At 41.4% G+C, this 19,383-nt stretch overlaps 1 protein-coding gene across 1 annotated transcript in view; it reads left to right on the forward strand.

Moving 5' to 3' along the window:
* Positions 1 to 969: 969 nt before the first annotated feature.
* LOC138609469 (NACHT, LRR and PYD domains-containing protein 3-like) overlaps positions 970 to 19,383 on the forward strand; it is a 94,502-nt gene continuing 76,088 nt past the window's right edge. Inside the window, exons 1-7 of the mRNA XM_069682104.1 lie at positions 970 to 1,026; positions 4,767 to 4,860; positions 5,177 to 5,275; positions 6,047 to 6,175; positions 6,258 to 6,288; positions 8,242 to 8,352; positions 8,901 to 9,011. Coding sequence (XP_069538205.1) covers positions 970 to 1,026; positions 4,767 to 4,860; positions 5,177 to 5,275; positions 6,047 to 6,175; positions 6,258 to 6,288; positions 8,242 to 8,352; positions 8,901 to 9,011 — 632 coding nt within the window. The remainder of the gene's footprint in view (positions 1,027 to 4,766; positions 4,861 to 5,176; positions 5,276 to 6,046; positions 6,176 to 6,257; positions 6,289 to 8,241; positions 8,353 to 8,900; positions 9,012 to 19,383) is intronic.

Below are 19,383 nucleotides of genomic sequence, written 5' to 3' on the forward strand. Positions count from 1 at the left end.
GAGCTGCTCAGCACTCTGACACATAAAGACAGACTGCTCTCACCTGTCAAAGTCTTTATTCTCATCACATGAACACTTTATTCTCCACATCTCTGACTGTTTTCCTCACACAGGAAGTGAGATTCAAAAAGCTGGATGTTCCACAATAAAAGTGCTTTTGTCTCCATGTTTAATGTCTGAATGTCTTCTGTTGATTGACAGCTGAGGTGTCGACATGACGACGATCTCTGCTGCTTCTGCTGACACAAACACTTTTATTTCTCCTCATAAATCATGTGATTAAACATCTTACTTTCACTTCCTCGTTGTGACGCAGATCTGTTCTCCGTGTTGAAGCTTTGGTAAGTGACACTTTTCACTGTTTTAAAGACTCTCAGTTTAATCTAAGTGTAAAAAGAGCTGTAAGCTAACAGTTAGCCACCAGGTGTGTTAGCTGCTCTGACTACTGTAGAAGTGCAGACAGCACAATGACTCTGAGTTACCATGCAGGCTATGCTAACCATGCTAACAGGACAGTTAGAGACAGCAGTGAGGGCCTGTCTCTGAGCTCAGTCTGAGCTGATGAAGAAATCAAACAGTGAGATGTTGACCTGCAGCTCTGACACATGAGAGGAGCTGAAACACGAGTGAAACTGGGGGAACGTCATCGATTATTATTAACGTGTCAAACATACAAATCATGACAGAATCAGTGTGATGTTCAGGAAGTCTTCACAGTCTGTGCTGCAGTAAAAGCTCAAAGTATTATCAGCTACATGGACTTAAAGTATGAGCAGTAAAAGTACACAGTGTGAGTGTGCTGTAACATGTGATATGATGACATCATTGTCAGTGATGCGTTCAGGTGTACCACGTGTTTTACTGTGAAGCTCATTGTGAACAGTTTCATATGAAGCTGTAATCATTCTTTATTGATCAATGTGCTGCTTCTGCTCAGAGTGCAGCTCTGCCAGCAGGGGGCGCTCTGCTATGGATCAGTGTGAGGACACAGAGGAGGGAGCCCCTCCCTCTAAAAGCTCTCTGTGTGGGGAACATGAAGCTCTGAGGTGAGATGAGGATCTCTAACTGTCCATGACTCTCCTCCATGTCACAGCTCAGCACTCACATCACTGCACCATCATCACTCACACTCACTGTCACACCTGCTGCTGAACAGGTGAACAACAGCTCACTGTAACTAATCATGTTGTTTGTTTGTATCAGGATGCAGCAGCAGAGACCAGACTCTCCTGGACCCAGCTGTGTGTCCATGAAGAGTGACCGGTCTATGGGTCGACCTATTGACTTTAAAGTTGGACATCCTGCTGATGGAAGGTAAGAATTTATCAAATAAATATGAATATAAAATATTATTCTTTAGATTATTTTATGACCATGTTGCCATTATTTATAGAACAGCTTTAGAGAGACGGGAAATATTGTGAAGAGAGAGTGGGGATCACATGCAGCAAAGGGCTGAGCTGGAGTTGAACCCTGGGCCGCTGCAGTGAGGACTGTAGCCTCTGCACATGGAGCACACACTCCAGCACCTGAGCTACACCACCGCCCTGCTCACACTCCTCTGAATTCTTGCTCCAGAGTTTTTTTAGTTCTGAATTTTCCCTAAAGTCACATATATGGTAACCAGTTAGGCAAAGCAAGCCTGTTTTTAAACTGTCTTTTGCACATTCAGAAAGATCTAATAATAATAATAATAATAATAACTTTATTTGTATAGCACCTTTCATACACAAAATGTCGTATTAAAAACAAGAAAACAGCTCCAAAGTGCTTTACGGTATGGTATTGAAAGCAACAGAAACTCAGTGGAAAATGTAATACAAATAAAAGTTACTTAAAGGAGATCCAGTAAGAGGCAGAGAAATGAGAGCAGATAGTAAGAAGAAATAAAAACATTACATTAACTGAATGCCTGCCTAAACAGGTAGGTCTTCAGTTGATTTTTAAAGATTTCAACAGAGTTTGCATATCTAATGTGACTGGGCAGGGTGTTCCACAGTCTTGGAGCATAATAACTAAAAGCAGCTTCCCCACTCGTTTTGTGGGTCACTTTGGGAACAGTTAAAATACCAGCATCAGAGGACCTAAGGGCTCTCGCTGGTTGATAAGGGGTTAAAAAGTCTGAAATATAAGATGGTCCTGTACCATTTAGAGCTTTATATGTTAGTAAAAGGACCTTAAAATCAATTCTAAAAGAAATGGGGAGCCAGTGCAGGCTAGCTAAAACAGGAGTAATGTGTTCTCTTTTCCTCGTCTTTGTTAAAAGTCTGGCGGCAGAGTTCTGAACTAGCTGAAGTTTCCCTATCAGCTTTTTAGGTAGGCCAGTGAAGAGGGCATTGCAATAGTCCAGCCTGCTGGTAATGAAAGCATGAATCAGTTTCTCTGCATCCTGCTTTGTTACAAACGGTCTTACTTTGGCCACATTTCTCAGGTGAAAGAAAGCTGTCTTGGTCACCTTGCTAATGTGGGCTTCAAAGCTTAAATCAGAGTCCAAAATGACACCGAGACATTTGGCTTCGGGTATGTTCTGGTGAGCAAAGTTCCCAAGCCTATTAGAAAGTGTCTCACTTTTGCATTTTGGTCCTAGAAGCAGTATCTCTGTTTTATCTTCGTTAAGTTTTAGAAGATTGTCACTCATCCATTGTTTTATTGAGGCTAAGCAGGCAGTCAGAGAAGATAGGCCATTTGGGTTGCTTGGCTCAACAGAAATGTATAATTGGGTATCATCTGCATAACTGTGAAAATTTGTATTGAACTTGTTGATGATGTAGCCTAACGGAAGCATGTATAAGGAAAATAGCAGGGGACCAAGACAGCTTCCCTGTGCAATACCAAACGGCAGGTCATGTTTAACAGACACATGTTCATCCAAACAAACATCGAAATTTCTGCCAGTTATGTAGGAACGGAACCAGTCTAGAGCACTGCCAGAAAGACCAACCCATCTTTCCAGACGATCTATTAAAATAGTATGGTCAATGGTGTCAAATGCTGAGCTTAATTCTAAAAGGATGAGGATCGACACTTGATTCAAGTCAGTGGCACGTGTAAGATCATTCACTATTTTGACTAAGGCCGTTTCTGTACTGTGGTTGGATCTAAAACCGGATCGAAACTTCTCTAAAATACTGTTGTCATTGAGAAAGGTATTAAGTTGATTAAAAACTGCTTTTTCCAGAACTTTGCTTATAAAGGGGAGGTTGGATATAGGTCTGTAATTACAGAGGATGTTTTTCTCTAGATTTGGCTTCTTTAAAAGAGGCTTCACTACTGCAGTTTTAAAGGCAGTATTGATTATCTTTAGGATCGAGGGAGACAAGCTATCATATACACGTTTGAAGAAATTGCTGGGGACTGGATCAAGAGCGCATGTGGAGGAGGATGTTTGAGCCACAATGTTACGGAGGTCGTTATACGAAATGCTGTTAAAACATTTAAATGCTGGAGAGTGGCTGTGGGGTGTTTCAGCAGGCTTATCAGCTGTTCTATTAATGTCTGACCTGATCGTGGCAACTCTGTCATTAAAAAAGGTGGCAAACTCCTCACATCTCTGAGCAGAAACCTGCTCGGAGTGAAAGGGAATGTGATTTAATAGCCTATCGCTGGTTGAGAATAGGACCCTAGAGTTGCCACTATTCTCAGCCATAATCTTAGAGAAATGGGTCTGTCTCTCAAAGCGAACACTTTTGTTATACATGGCAACTTTCTCTTTCAGAATATTACGGTTTACCTCAAGTTTAGTTTTTCTCCATATTCGTTCAGCTTTCTGACAAGACTGCTTTAGTGCACGAGTATTTTTGTTCATCCAAGGCCGCGCTTTAATTTGAGACCTTTGTTTTGTTTTCATAGGAGCTACATTATCAAGTATATTAGCCAGTTCACTGTTGAAGGCATCTACCATTTCATTTAGAGGATAACTAAAAATATTTTGATCTAGAGAATTTGTGAGCTCAGTAAATCGTAGATCTGCAGTGGTATCTTAATGTCTTTAAATCATGGTTTCAGAGTGATTTCTTATGGTGTTCAATGAGACATTAAAAGATACACAATAATGATCAGACACATTGATATCAGACACCACTAGGTCCGTGACAGTGATTCCTCTGCAGATAACGAGATCAAGAGTGTTACCATGGTTATGGGTAGGGCCTGTAACATGTTGACTGAGTTCTAAGCTGTCCAAGATGTTGAGGAATTTTGTGGCTTTGAAATCAGATAAATCATTTACGTGGATATTGAAATCACCATTTACAATTATTCTATTGTAGTTAGTGATAGTGAGTGACGTAAGTTCTGAAAACTCTGAGAGAAAACCTGTCCATAGCTTAGGAGGGCGATACACTGTAAGTATGAGTACCACTGGCTCAGCCTTTAAAGTAAATGCAATGTACTCAAATGTAGAGAAATCACCAAAGCTTACCCTAGTGCAACTGAATTTGTCTGAGAAAATGGTGGCAATTCCACCCCCTCTTTTATTCTGCCTAATAGAATAAAAGAAACTGTAGTTGGGAGGACAGGTTTCAACAAGGACCGCAGCACCATCAGAGCTGAGCCATGTCTCTACAAGAAATAGGAAATCTAAGTGCTTATCTGAGATCAAATCATTTATTGCAAAGGACTTTGTGGGGAGTGATCCTACATTAAGTAGGGCTATGTCAGTGGTGGATATAACTGGTTAATTTGGCGAGGTATAGCAGTAATATTATTTGGATTTCTGGGATTTTTCCGTCTGTGTAATCTTGTCCTATGCTGTGATCTCTGACTAGCAATTGGGATTATGGGCATTGAAAGCATCTGAGCACAAGGGGGAGCTAGTGAGTCTGTGCCTGAATGGGATGATGGCAATGATGCGCGGTAGAGGTCAGCTTGCAGTCTGCGAGCGGAAGTGACCATTGTCGTATTTGAATAACCCGTTGTTACTGCTGGGGGAGGACAGTAGGGGGGGCTGGCGCTGGATAGATTGTTCTGAGATGGAACCGGAGAAGAAGACGGGGGTTCAGGTGTGTGTGATGTAAATCGTCAATCACGTGGGAAGGACAGCGCTGCATGCTGTAAGTTGGCCGCCAGCATGCGACAGCCCAACCTGCTAGGGTGAAGTCCGTCATGTGCGTACAGAGAAGAGCGCTCCCAGAACAAATCAAAATTATGAATGTAACCGATGTTGTGGGTATTACAGACGGATTGGTGCCAGGTATGAAGATTCAGGATTCGGCTAAATTTCGCAGATCCTCGGCCCAGCGTTGGTACTGGACCGGAGATGAGAGCAGACTTTCCGGTACTGTTTAGCAGTTCAAAGAGGAGAAGGAAGTCGGCTTTTGTCAACTCAGATTGCTGACGGACAGTGTCATTTGTGCCGACGTGAACCATTATTTTCGTGATCGACGATGGGAGTGAGGCCAAGAGTCCTGGGAGCTTCTTCAGGATGTCAGGGGTCGTGGCTCCGAGAAAGCAGTGTGTGACTGCATTAACAAAGCGGATGTTTCTAATTATGGAATCACCGACTATTAAAGTAGTAGGAGGGATGAGCGGAGGCAGAGAGGATGGACGTGGAGAGTGCTGTTTACTGGTTCTAGTTTTGGAATCACCGACAGTCAGTGAAGCAGCTGGAGGAGGGGGCTTGGAGGACTGGACCGAAGAGAGATTCCAGGACGGGCTGTGGACTGCCTGCAGCTTGGTCGTGAGGAGGGGGCGTGTCTTTTGGGGGGAGACAGCTCCGGTTTGGAGACCTGGACCAGAGAGCTGGTGACAGGGCGGGGGGTGAACTGGATGCAGCCGGGTCTTGAAGAGGGAACATGCTGTTGAGAGCGACGGTTAACAGGAGATGCGGACGGTTTGGACACAGCTGTGGAGAGTGGTGGTGGCGACAAGGGGCCATCAGAAGATGAGGAGATATGGCAGCGAGTGAGTGGTGGAAATTCTTGCTCGTCCAGGATGGAGAATTTATTGTTTGTGGTCAGCTGAAGGGCCCGAAGAGGAGGGGGAGGAAAGAGGAACTTCCCACCATGTATACCCTTACGAACAGCGGTTTATGGCTCTTTCTGATCAGGGATGGAGCTAACCGGGGCCTTGGGTCTAGCTCCCTGCTGGATCCAGCGGTCTGCCGCCTCTGGACAGGGGACAGTTGAGTCCAGCTCTTCGACGATTGTGGTGATGGCAGCGGGGCCGATAGTGACCAGTGAGTCCAGGAGCTGTTCATCCTCTTTGATCTGGTACAGGGTGGAAATTCTCCCTTCCAGCTCGGTGATTTTCTGTGTCAGGCGGAGACAGCTGTCGCACCCGGATGGAGAGGTGAGTGGAGACATGTATGGTGTCCGGTGATACTTGCTGGGGAAGTAAAGACAGCTATGGCCAGTAAAAGGAGTTGTGATAGGAGTAAATGCAATGTTATTGTCTTTGGTGGTAATTGGGCAGCGACACCGGACGAAACTTACTTGCGAGGGCTCCACAACGGGAGCCCACGGCGGAAAGCACAGTAATATAGCAGAGACTGGGCCTGCTGTGATGTGTCAGTCCTCCGGTAAGCGGTTAGCCGTTTGGCCTAGCACCCTCCCAGTTGGTGGTGTTGGTAGTCATAGCAGATGATCCAGACCGTAGCAGCGCGATTGGTCAGCAGATATAATAATGATATTCTTTCCTATCCTAAACGATCACACTTTAGTGTGAAAGTGTGATCGTTTGTCCAAACAGCAGAACTTGGAGTTATTCACACCGAGTTAAAGGAGGAGTTTGTGTTTATCCAGCTGCGGCTTTCTGACGGTCACACCAGGGGTCTGTTTCAGAAAGGAGGTTCAACAAACCCTCAGTCTAACCCCGGACTGTGGTTTGACTTACTCTGAGTTAGAATTTGCTGGCTTTTTGGTTTCAGAACAGCTGATCAGAGTTAGTTCAATCAACTCTGAGTAGGTTCAGCCAGAGTTTAGTGCGTATAAAAATAAAAAGCCAGCATTAATGGAGCCCTGATACCACGATTCACCATGACAACGGTACACAAAAAGAGGTCCTCCTACGTCACACCAGTGGAGCTCGAAATCCTCATGCAGACGTTCAGCGAAGACGAGCATGTTTTTAGAAAAATAAAGTAACACGGCTGCAGCTGCAAAAGAGAGAGAAGCGGCGTGGGAAGAAACTGCTGCTCGAGTAAATGCTTAATTATGAACTGGTCTATTTATTTAATACTTAATCACGACCGGAAGCTAAAATTTATATTAATTAAGTAGCAATCCAGCGGGAGAAAAACGTACATGGAAGCAGATAAAATACCAGAACATCATTCAAAGGTGCGGCTCAGGCAGAACAGGCTCATGGCTGAACCTCACTTCAGTCATATTTTAAATATTAAACTAATGAAATATCATTCAGTGGCTGTTTTAATGTGCATTAGCTTTATCCCTAACATGATGCTGACTTCACATACATTATAATTCATGTTGATTAAACTGAATTGTGTTAGTTTAAAAAAACAAAAACAAATCCAGTAACTTACGGCGTCTTATCTGAGCGCTCTCGGCAGTGGTGGTGGAAAATCTACAAATGATGACTTTGACACAGATTTGATTATTTTATCACAATTATAAAATACTTTTAAAAAGGGGTCAGAGCAGCACAGAGATGCAACGTTTTTGTTTTTTTTAATTTGTAACTGCTCAAACACACGCGTGAGATGGGCTGAATGAATGAATGAATGAATGAATGAAGTCGAATGAGGGTTTTATATTCTAGAGGGAGGAGACAGAGTTTGTTTCACATGAGTCCGATCTGCTGCAGCGTCCAATCACTAACTGATCTCTCATAAGGGGGCGTATCGGCCAGTAAAAGACTTCCGTGGAGGCTGCTCTCGTGTATCCTCGCTTATCGCTCCTCGAAACTCCCTCCTCCCTCCTCTCTCCTCGCTCCTCCGAGCAGCGATAAGAGCTTTGAGACGATCCTCAATATGGCGGCTCCGGAACTACTTCGGTTCGAGCGAGGAGCGAGGAGACATCAAATAAGAGACTTGGGAAGCAGCCTGAGTTTCCTGAAGAAAACCTGCTCCCAACCAGACTAGGTTCACAGACACAGTTACCATAGTAACCAACTCAGAGTCAAAGTTACCTCTCTTTCTGAAACGGCAAACCCGAGGTTTCCCTCATTTCAGGGTTAACAAACCCGGGGTTTTCACTAAACCCGCTTTCTGAAACGGACCCCAGCTGCTGAACAGGTGAACAACAGCTCACTGTAACTAATCATGTTGTTTGTTTGTATCAGGATGCAGCAGCAGAGACCAGACTCTCCTGGACCCAGCTGTGTGTCCATGAAGAGTGGCTGGTCTAAAGATCGCTTTATTGACTTTAAAGTTGGACATCCTGCTGATGGAAGGTAAGAATTTATCAAATCAATATGAATATAAAATATTATTCTTTAGATTATTTTATGACCATGTTGCCATTATTTATAGAACAGCTTTAGAGAGACGGGAAATATTGTGAAGAGAGAGTGGGGATGACATGCAGCAAAGGGCTGAGCTGGAGTTGAACCCTGGGCCGCTGCAGTGAGGACTGTAGCCTCTGCACATGGAGCACACACTCCAGCACCTGAGCTACACCACCGCCCTGCTCACACTCCTCTGAATTCTTGCTCCAGAGTTTTTTTAGTTCTGAATTTTCCCTAAAGTCACATATATGGTAACCAGTTAGGCAAAGCAAGCCTGTTTTTAAACTGTCTTTTGCACATTAAGTGTGAAAGTGTGATCGTCGTACAGAACTTTGAGTTATTCAGCCTCATAGCTGGCCTGCAGAACGGTATCCCTCTTTGTTTCTGGCCTCCAGGTTGACCTCAACAACTGCTCTGCCTACCTTGGTCACACCTGCTGCTGAACAGGTGAACAACAGCTCACTGTAACTAATCATGTTGTTTGTTTGTATCAGGATGCAGCAGCAGAGACCAGACTCTCCTGGACCCAGCTGTGTGTCCATGAAGAGTGACCGGTCTATGGGTCGCTTTATTGACTTTAAAGTTGGACATCCTGCTGATGGAAGGTAAGAATCAAAAAATTAATGTTCTGACTCTGCTGAGAAAAGACTCATGTCCTGGTCCAGAGCTTCATAGTGTGTTCTGTTACACATCAGTATATTGTTTCAGCGGTGACATCACAGTGTTCACCTGTACAACAGTCACCTGCAGAGTTGGAAAGAGAACTGAAATATTGTCCTCAAGTAAAAATACTCTTACTTTAATGAAATCCTACTTAAGTACAAGTACAAAATTACCAGTCTAAAAATGTACTCAAGTCAAAGTGAAAAGTAGCTTGTTTAAAATGTACTTAAAGTAAAAGTTACTTAGTTACTAACAACAACGTACCGGGGGGAGCATATGCTTAGTAGTTACACATTGTGACCTATAAGTATATTCATACACAAACATACATACTGTAGGTACACATGCACACCTACACCCCTACAGAGATACATGTAATTATACATATGCACACACACGTACATAAATTGACACATACATACCTACCTATATAGATCTACTGAAATTCACATTGAAATAATAAACCAGAAGAGTCCAAACTGAAGTAGTTAGTAACTGCTGTCCGTCTCCTTTTAAAGGTAGGCAGCGTCACTTGTAGCAGGACAGTCATGTGCTCCATTGTGTCGACATGTTTGACTTTTTGTAACCATTGGTCAAGTGAGGGAGGATTAGGCTTCATACGATTAATAGTAATAGCTTTTCTTGCGATCATCAACAGAATGTGCAGAATATAACGTTGGTCCATAGTTAACAAGTGTTTTAACTGAACAGCCGGTCCAGGGGGGTGTCTGTTTCCAAGATTTACTCAATCTCTTCTTCGACACTTCTCCAAATGTCTTTATTGTCAGGCAGTCCCACAGTATATGGGTATGGTCAGCCACCATATCTCAGTTTCTCCAGCATTTATTGGTAGAATTGTTTTTAAAAACACAAGCTATTAGTGGGGTCCTAAAGAACCTCATTTTCACCTTCCAATCAAGTTCTTTCCATAACTGGCTTCCAACCCCTCTGTGACATCCAGGACACTTGTATTCCCAGGCGTCATCTTCCGTTGTTCTTTAATATGTAGTTTTATCTGATGTGTCTGAACATTAGCCTTTTGGGATATTTGTTTTTTCTTTGTTGCTGCGCCGTGTTCAGACAGATACTCTACATCTCCTAGTATGGGCATGGCCCATGACAGAGCCACAGCCCCCTTCAACTGCTTTAAAATGAGATCCAGACTTTCAATGTATCCAGATTATTTTTCTGAGACTGTTCACTGAGAACTGGCAGGGTAGATAGTGATATTCCTGGTAAGGAATTGTGTTCAATAGAAACTCATCCAGTCTCTAGAGCTGTGACTACCCGTGCCCCCGCTGCATGAAGCTGCCCAGTAGTAGAGTTCTAGGTTGGGTAGACCCAAACCTCCTTTCTGTTTTGTTGACATCAAGATTTTCAAACGGATTCTTGGTCTCTTGTTTACCAAATAAATGGTCTGAAATAGTAATGGGTTCTATATTGCCTTCACTAGTCCCGTGTGTCTGTTCCACCAAGAACCTGTCCAGCCTACAATAGCTGCTATGAACTTGTGACACGAAAGTAAACTTTTTTCTCTGGGGTGGAAGTGACGCCAGACATCCACCAAGCGTAATACATCCATCATTACCAAAAGAGTAGTACATTTCTTAGACATGGGGCCACTGCCTTTCTGTCTCCTCGATCATTGCTATAGACCACTGCATCTTTTTAACTTGACTTTCTTAATTGGGCTGCTTATGTCCTTAACAGTTTAACTAATGCAGTTTAGGCTATCCATGTATTTGTTGTTTGAAACATTTTAGTGTACTCCCTTCTCAGTTTCTTTCTAGGAAGGCACATAAAGTCAGGTAAAACTAAAGTATGAAGAAATAACAGTGGCCCAGAGTTAATCTCGAGGTGAAATAAACTAGAGGTCGACCGATAGTAGATTTTTTAAAGGTCGACATAATAACGATAGTTTGTACAAGGAAAAAGTCTGTAGCCGATTAATCGGCCGATATCTCCCTACCCCACGAAAAAAAAAAAAACTATTTTAAATGAACAATCTTTATCTTTATTACACATCCTTACACATAACTGTTGAACTGAAAGTCTGTGTCAAATAAATAACAAAATAAAAACATAAATCTGGAACACAACATGAATCTCAAAGAGTAATGAATACCTACATAAATAAAATAAGTAGTAAAGAAAATATAATCTGCAGATGAACATCTAACTCAATTTGTTGCTGCCGTCTAATGTAAGAAACAAGAAACATGTCAATCAATTCAATACAGCTATTTACTAAATAGGCTATCAAATAGATAATGTATATATATAGATAGATAGATAGATAGATAGATAGATAAATAGATAACTAATATTTATTTCAATCTACATGAATGATTAAAGTTGCACTTTATTAATCCTTTTTAAATTGAAATGATGCTGCAGTTGTTTCTTAAAGTTGCTGGTTTAATAAAAACCTTTCTGATAAAGTAAAGTTTCACTAAAGTTACAAATGAATGGTTATTATCATCACGGAAGCTTTCTGGCATATTTGGGAGAAAAAAAATAGAAACACTAATTCAGCAGAAACAACTCAAGTAGCATCAAAGAAGTTACCATCAGAATCTTATATAGAAAGCGAATGTATCGCCCCTGTGTCAGTCTCTGGCACTTTCCCTTTAACTTTACCTACACATTGTTGTTCACAACAGTTTGTGTTGACGTCGTGACGTGCTTTACTCCTACAGCAGCCTTATGCAAACGCAGGTTTTTAATAAACCCGTTTTTGCCACTTGGACTTTGATAATAAGTACGGAGAGTTTCCTGAGTGTGATCTGCTGGATTACATCGTTGGAAACATGTTGGATCTGTGTACATGTCGATGCGCTCCGTGGCGTATATCAGGCCAGATGCTGCGCGTCCCGTTACATTTTTAAATACCACTCTTACAAACTATTAGTGTTTGTGCACATTACCGGAGTGAGGAGGATCATTAAAAGTGTGATTTCATGTCATGAATGGACAGTTGACGTTACGTGGTTGGATTATTTAGAAGAGAGAACGCCACATTGGTAAGTAATCTAAGTAACAGTTAAATGATTTATTTTCCTCCCTGCCTGCCTGTCTTGTATCGCGGAGAGCTGATATTGTTACGTTATATTCCAGAGATAACTTTTGAGGGGAGAAATAAACTGAAACGAGTCAGATATAATATGAATCACGGACCACTTGTCAGCTGTTCCCCGGTACAGCAAAGGTTTAGCCCCCACCCACCCCTCTCACGGTCTCCACGTACGAGTGGCATTTCATGGTTTCCTAACAGTTGTTAACAGTACCCTCGGGAGTTGCTCACGCAAACTTATATTTTCAGCAAAAGTGCCCCTCAAATGATCACATATGATCCCATTAGTTTTTCTCCCCCCAATATGTTTATTGCCATTTTCTTATTATATCATTACAACAAAGCAACGTTCAATAACAATTCGACCGTTGAAGACCAAAAATGCCAACATTGCACACTCCTGCATACACACATATATACATATAATAACAACAACAATAATAATAATAATAATAATATAGAAGATAAAATAAATAAAATAAATAATAAAAACATTTAGATGCTACATTTTACAATTTCGTTTCAGGTGAAGCTTACATTCCAGGTTTCTATTATGTTCATGTGTGGTTCCCAGAGCTGCACAAAGTCTCTCCGCTTGCCTTTAAGTAAGTTAGTCTTTCCAGACCGATAGAGTTCGTAAGTTCCTTTATCCACATTTTCAATGATGGAGCGTCCATACTCTTCCAACACAGAGCAATAGCTCTCCTGGCATGTAGAAGTCCAAAGTCCAGAATTTTAGTCCGCTTCTGTGTTTGTATAAAGTCCTCTGGATATATTCCAAGCACACAGAGTTTGACATTTAAGGGGATTCTGGTGTTAAACATCTCTGATAAACATTTTGTACCATCCTTCCAGAAAATTTGAATCTTTGGACATTCCCATAGACAGTGAAAAAGAGTGCCTTTCTCATTTGAACATTTAGTACAGACATCTGGAATAGTATCAGACATGTGGTGGAGTTTGACAGGGGTTATGTACGTTCTCATCGACCATTTATATTGAAGTAATTTAAACCATGTATTTATTGTCTGCTTTTGCACTTTTAAACAAGCCTCATTCCAGTCCGCCTCATCGATATCTTCCTGTATATCAGTTTTCCAAGGATTTAGTTTATCAAGTGTTGAATCTTTTGTGTATGCCACCAATATGCTGTAATATTTAGATAGGTGGCTCTTCCCTCCCAAATTTCCAAGTGTTATCTCCTCAAGTTTTGATAAAGGTGGAATATACATAATCTGTTCATATTTAGATGAAATGAAGCTTTTTAACTGTAAATATTTGAAGAAATGTTTTTGGGGATTTGATATCTCTCACATAATTGATTAAAAGAAAGTAAAACACCATCTACATAAAGGTCCTTCATTTTCTGAATACCTTTTAAAAACCATGACCCAAATCCTCCATGCTTTCTGCCAGGTGTAAACTGCTTATTACCCCAAATAGGAGTAAATTGCGACAGTACAGGCATATCACCTACATGTCTGTGTGCAGCATGCCAAACTGAAATTGTATTTTTAAGAAAGGGATTTTTTGTTACTTTTTTCAATGTCTTGGTATCTGAAGAGTATAGATATACATTTAGTGGAAGATCTGGAATGGACTTTTGCTCAATGCTTACCCAAGCTGGAGATGCCGTGGTGCAAAAGTAATATGATGCTGAAGTCAGCTGGGCAGCCATGTAGTACCATCTAAGATTGGGGAGTTGAAGCCCTCCCCTCTCATAAGGAAGGTATAATAGTTTAAGGCGGAGTCTAGCCTGTCTGTCATTCCAAATGAATTGACTGAATATTTTGTTAAGTTTATCGTAGAACATGTTTGGTAGTGGCAATGGGAGTGTTTGGAATAATATAAAAATGTAGGTAAAATAGTCATTTTTAATATATTAATTCGTCAGACCATGGAGATAGGCAAGCTGGACCATCGGTTCAATGTTCCTGTCACCTTGTCTACCAGGGGGTCATAATTTGCTGGGATTATTCCATCTAGTTCAGGAGTGATTTTAACACCTGGGTATTTAAAACCTTCAGTAGTTGTCATAAAAGGAGTATTTACTACGGGATTATGTCTTTCCTCTTTATTAAGAAACATTAATACTGATTTTGAATTATTAATTTTATATCCAGAGAACCCTCCAAATGTTTCAATTAATGTCATTAGATTAGGGATGCTATTTTTTAAATTTGTCAGGAAAAATATTATATCATCTGCAAATAAAGAAATGCGATGGTCTATCCCCCCAATTGTAATGCCTGATAGTCCTACGTGTGCTCTTACAGCCATGGCTAGAGGCTCAATTGCTAGTGTGAATAACAGTGGAGACAGAGGGCAGCCCTGTCTGGTTGATCGCTGTAAACTAAAGGGCTTTGAGATGTTACTGTTAGTCAGGATTTGTGCAGCTGGGTTTGTGTATATTAATCGAATCCAGTTGAGATAAAGTTCACCTTGCCCATATCTTGGAAGGACTTCAAAAAGGTAACCCCATTCTATTCTATCAAATGCTTGACATGCATCTACTGATAGCATTGCTGTATCTTTTGCATTCTGTCGCTCATGCAATATATTTAACACCCGTCTGATATTGTGATATCCCTGTCGTTTTTGTATGAAACCTTGTTGATCATCAATTATCATTTAGGGAGATATTTATCTCATCTTTTAGAAAGTGCCTTGCAGAGTATCTTTGTGTCACATCCCATTAAACTAATTCCCCTGTAGGATGAGCATTCCGTTGGGGGCTTGTTTGGTTTTAATATTAGGGTTATTGTTGCTAATCTTAGTGAATGTGGGAGCGTTCCTAAAATAAACGATTCTTCATACATGTCAAGAAGTGGCCTTGAAAGTTGTTTTTTAAATGTTTTATAAAACTCTATAGGTCATCCATCCGGTCCGGGTGCTTTACCGATATTTATATCCCCTATAGCTTCACAAAGGTCTGCTGCTGTTGTTAATGGACTATCCAATGTTATGTTATCATCATCTGATGGAGTCTGAAATTGCAACTGGTCAAGGAAGGTTTTTTGAGCCTCTATATTTCCTGTATATTCAGATTTGTATAGTAATTTATAATAGTTTTAAAATGGTCATTTATCTCTGATGGTTCTACAGTTAAATTGCCGGATGTTGACTTTATACTATTAATTGTTCTTTCAGCTTGCGTTTTCTTTATTCTCCAGGCCAACAATTTCCCTGCTTCTTCCCCTTGGTCGTAATATGTTTGTTTCATCCACATTAGACTTTTAGCTACTCTGTCAGTTGTTAATTTATCGTAATGAGCTCTCATGATAGACAGATTATGTAACTTTTCAGGGTCATTGTTATTATAAATTTCAGTCTCTGCGTTTTTAATCTGGTTTTCTAGTGCTTGTAATTCTTGGTTGTGTTGTTTGGTTTTAGAACTTGTGTAACTAATAATTTCACCTCTTATGTAAGCTTTAAATGCTCCCATCTAATGCTGGCCGTGGTTTCACCTTTATTTAGTTCTAAATATTTATCAATGCAACTTTCCACAAATTGAACAAAGGTTGGATCTTGTAATAAAAAAACTTGTAACCTCCACCTTCTCGGGCATTGCTCAATCCTACCTAATTGGATCTCCATAGAAACTGCTGCATGATCACTAATTACAATACTATTGTACCAGCATTTTTTGACATTAGACATGAATTCCACAGAGACTAAAAAATAATCAGTGCGTGAATGACTTTTATACGAGCTTGAGTAACAGGAGTATTCCCTTCTGTTTGGGTTTTGTGTCCTCCACACTTCAATCATTCCTAGGTCTTTTATATAATTAATCAGAGTTTTCCTGGTTTGTACATGAGTTGTATCTATTTGGGTGGATCTATCTAACACTGGATCTAGGGCACAATTAAAATCTCCTCCCATAATGTAAAGTCCTTCCAAAGCTGACACAGTTAAAAATAGTCTTTCAAAAAACAATGGGTTGTCGTCGTTAGGGCCATAGACATTTATAAGATTTAATTTTAGTGTCAGGATATTACCTTGAACAATAATATATCTTCCGGATGGGTCTTGAATGGTTTTTGAAAGTTGAAATGGTATTGAATTGTGTATGAGAATGACAACTCCCCTTGCATGACTACTAAAACAAGCATGAAATACTTGACCTGGCCATCTTTTAATCAAATAATGTATGTCTGAGGAAACTAAATGTGATTCCTGTAGGAATATTATTTTAGATTTAAGATATTTTACCCTTTTTAATACTTGTTTCATTTTGGCTAGTTTTCTCATTCCACGGACATTCCAGCTTGAAATATTAATGTTCAAACTACTTTTCTGTTTTGTTTTCTCCATAAATCACTATCTCAGCATGGGGTGAAGTTATGGAATTGTAAAAAAAAAAAAAAAATATGATAATGATGAATAAAATGCAAGTGTACACACACACACACACACACACACACACACACACAATAGTCTGAACAATCCCTCCCTCAATCTTAGCATTTCCCAAACTGAAATGCACATCTTTCCCCTTAAGTAACTTTGGGGGACGCTGATCCACAATTTGAGGAGCAACTAGTCAGCGTAGCCCAACCCAAGCCCTCAATATCAACCAGTGTCCGTCAACCGTACACTTTCAAAATGGCTTAGTAATTTCTCCCTTTTGAATGATAAAATATCGGTAATACAGTACAACCATATTAAGAAAATGTATACCGGACCAAACATCGGCTACAAAATATGTAAATATTAGCAACCCATTATATGCACTACACAGAGTTGTGTTTAAATAAGCACACTTGAAAACAGCAAAAGGTATGTATATACTTACGAAAGAACCTGGTATATATATGTGTGTGTTCGAAACTCGACTCTAAACAGCTCACTTTGAAGTACTTGGACTCCCATCTACACCTCCTGATAGTCACAGCTAATTAGCTGTTTCTCAGTTGGAGTCCTAATATTATGTTGTGGTCTTCAGTACCGCATCATTTTGAGTTCACGGGTCACGTGTAGCTGCTGTTGCTTGTGGAATGTTTTTGCAGAACTTTTCAGCCTCCTGTGGCGTTGAGAAGAGATGGATCTTACCTCCGTGCAGTACTCTCAGCCTGCATGGGTTATGCTGGAATCCACGGAAGGCGTTTATGTCAACAAACAGCTTCGTTTCCGGGTTAAATCCCGTCGGATGCAAACAGTCTCTGCCGAGAGATCCTCTGCAAATGATAACTTGACCCCGTCATGTTTAATATCTTCGCTTTGCCTCTCGATAGACGAACTCCTTCTCCTGGAACTTTAAAAAGCGAACCAGGACCGCTCTGTTTTGGTTGGGCTTCCCCGATGCTAGTGTACGGTGCACCCTCTCCAATGTAAACGATCTGTTAGGGTTCAGCCTTAGCCATCGCGGTAACATGTCGTTAATGAAGTCGAGCAGTGTTTGTTGGCCCTCAGCTCCTTCTCTTATACCAAAAAGCCAGAGGTTCTCACTTCTGCCCCGGTTCTCCAGATCTTCTGTTTTAGACTCGAGATATGAGATTCTCTTCGTGGCCGAGTCTAGAGCAGCTTCTGCCTTTTCAAGTATTTTTTCGGTCTCGTGTATGCGGCTTTCAGCTTCTTCAATATGTGCTGCGTTGGTGGAAACATCCCTTTTTACTTTACTTTCCAGCACAGCCATTGAGTTCGCCATATCAGTCAGACGGGTGTCGATATTGTCCAACTTTGTTCCGAAGTCCGCTTGGAGTGATTTCAGCTCCTTTAACACTTCAGCTATGTTAGCCATGTTAGCTTCTGTGTTGCTCGGTGGACTTGGCGGAGTTGTTTTAGTGCCAGTCTTGCGTCCTCAAGTAAAAATATCACACTGCTTGATTGCAGAAGGTTTTGACATATCAAGACCGAGGTTCTTCATTAAAAAAGCGACTGCACGCGAGGTACGCCCCTGCCTGGGGCTGCACAGCCATCGGCCACTATCGGAGCCCAGATCCGCCGATGATTATAGTTTATCGGGGCCGATTAATCGGCCAAAACAATCAATCGGTCGACCTCTAAAATAAAATAATCCAACAACTCAGAGAAAAACAAACAAAGTAGAAAAAGCTACGTAAAATGAGCTTCTGCCTACCAAACTGGTTTGGGATATTATTTTGTTCAGTTACCAGTAACCTAAACACAAACCATCTCCTGGTGTAACCTGGGCAGAAGACAGTGACAGCTCCTCCATTGGGGACATAGACAGTGTCAGCACTGCTGTCGTCTGGGTCTCAGAGCGGTCCCTACTCAGCGGCTCATATTTAGGTCCCGTCCATTATAATAAAACCTGGGATTCTCATCGTAACATTGAAAGTTTTGAACTCCAAGAAGTTAAACTGGGCATGCAGTGGGGTCACTCAGCCCCGCAGCTCAGCTCCCTCTCCGTCTTCTCCCTCTGGTCCACTCAGACCTGAATATCAAGTTCCTGGAGGGGCAACTGAGAGCTTCGGGTAGGTTATTTCCCCAGACTCAGTGGACGTCCTTTAATTGTGCCGGGTAGATGCATTTGGCATTAATGTTTTTCTGCTTTAATTGTTTAATTACACCCCTCACCTGCGTTCTCTTCTTTTGTAACTCTGGGGAATAATCATGGTCAAAGTATGTCTGCCCTGCTCCGTAGAGGATTTGTATTTGGGTCCATCCATCCATCCGTTGTGTGCAGTAGTGGGTAGTAACGTGTTACACTGAATCCGTTTCATGTACTTGAGTAATTTTTTCAAATAATTGTACTTCTAAGAGTACTTGTTTTTCGTAGAATACTTTTTACTGTTACTCTGGTAAATTTGCGATAAAAAATATGTACTTCTACTCTGTTACATTGGGCTACACATGTCTTGCTACTTTTATTGACACCAGGGTTGGAAATGAAGCCCCCGCCACTCCGAAGTACAACTGTTAAGGATCGGTTAATGACTTCACCACATACGCGGACGTGTCTGTGAAGCGGACAGCGGTACTTCCATCTGACAACGACACCACTGTCTAATCCCTTAGCAGATGCCTGCGACGTCTCTGCTACTGGTTTCTAGTGAATACGCTAACGCAACCAACCTCTACTAAGTTAACCATCATCAGTGTCGTCTGCAAACACCAGTTAGCAACTTATCAAGAGCTAACCACAGAGCATAGAGGAGAAGAGGGGCACGGTGAGCCGCCTCGTGTTTCTGGTGCACACTGTTTGTCATTGAAGCAAACATTCATGAGACACCATCATTTCTTTCTGGCAGTGATGGAGACAAACACACAGGAGA

The sequence above is a fragment of the Semicossyphus pulcher genome, unplaced genomic scaffold, assembly GCF_022749685.1.
Source record: "Semicossyphus pulcher isolate SPU_LCO1_2020_fin unplaced genomic scaffold, fSemPul1.0.p SCAF_5, whole genome shotgun sequence".
In the NCBI taxonomy this organism is placed as follows: domain Eukaryota; kingdom Metazoa; phylum Chordata; class Actinopteri; order Labriformes; family Labridae; genus Semicossyphus; species Semicossyphus pulcher.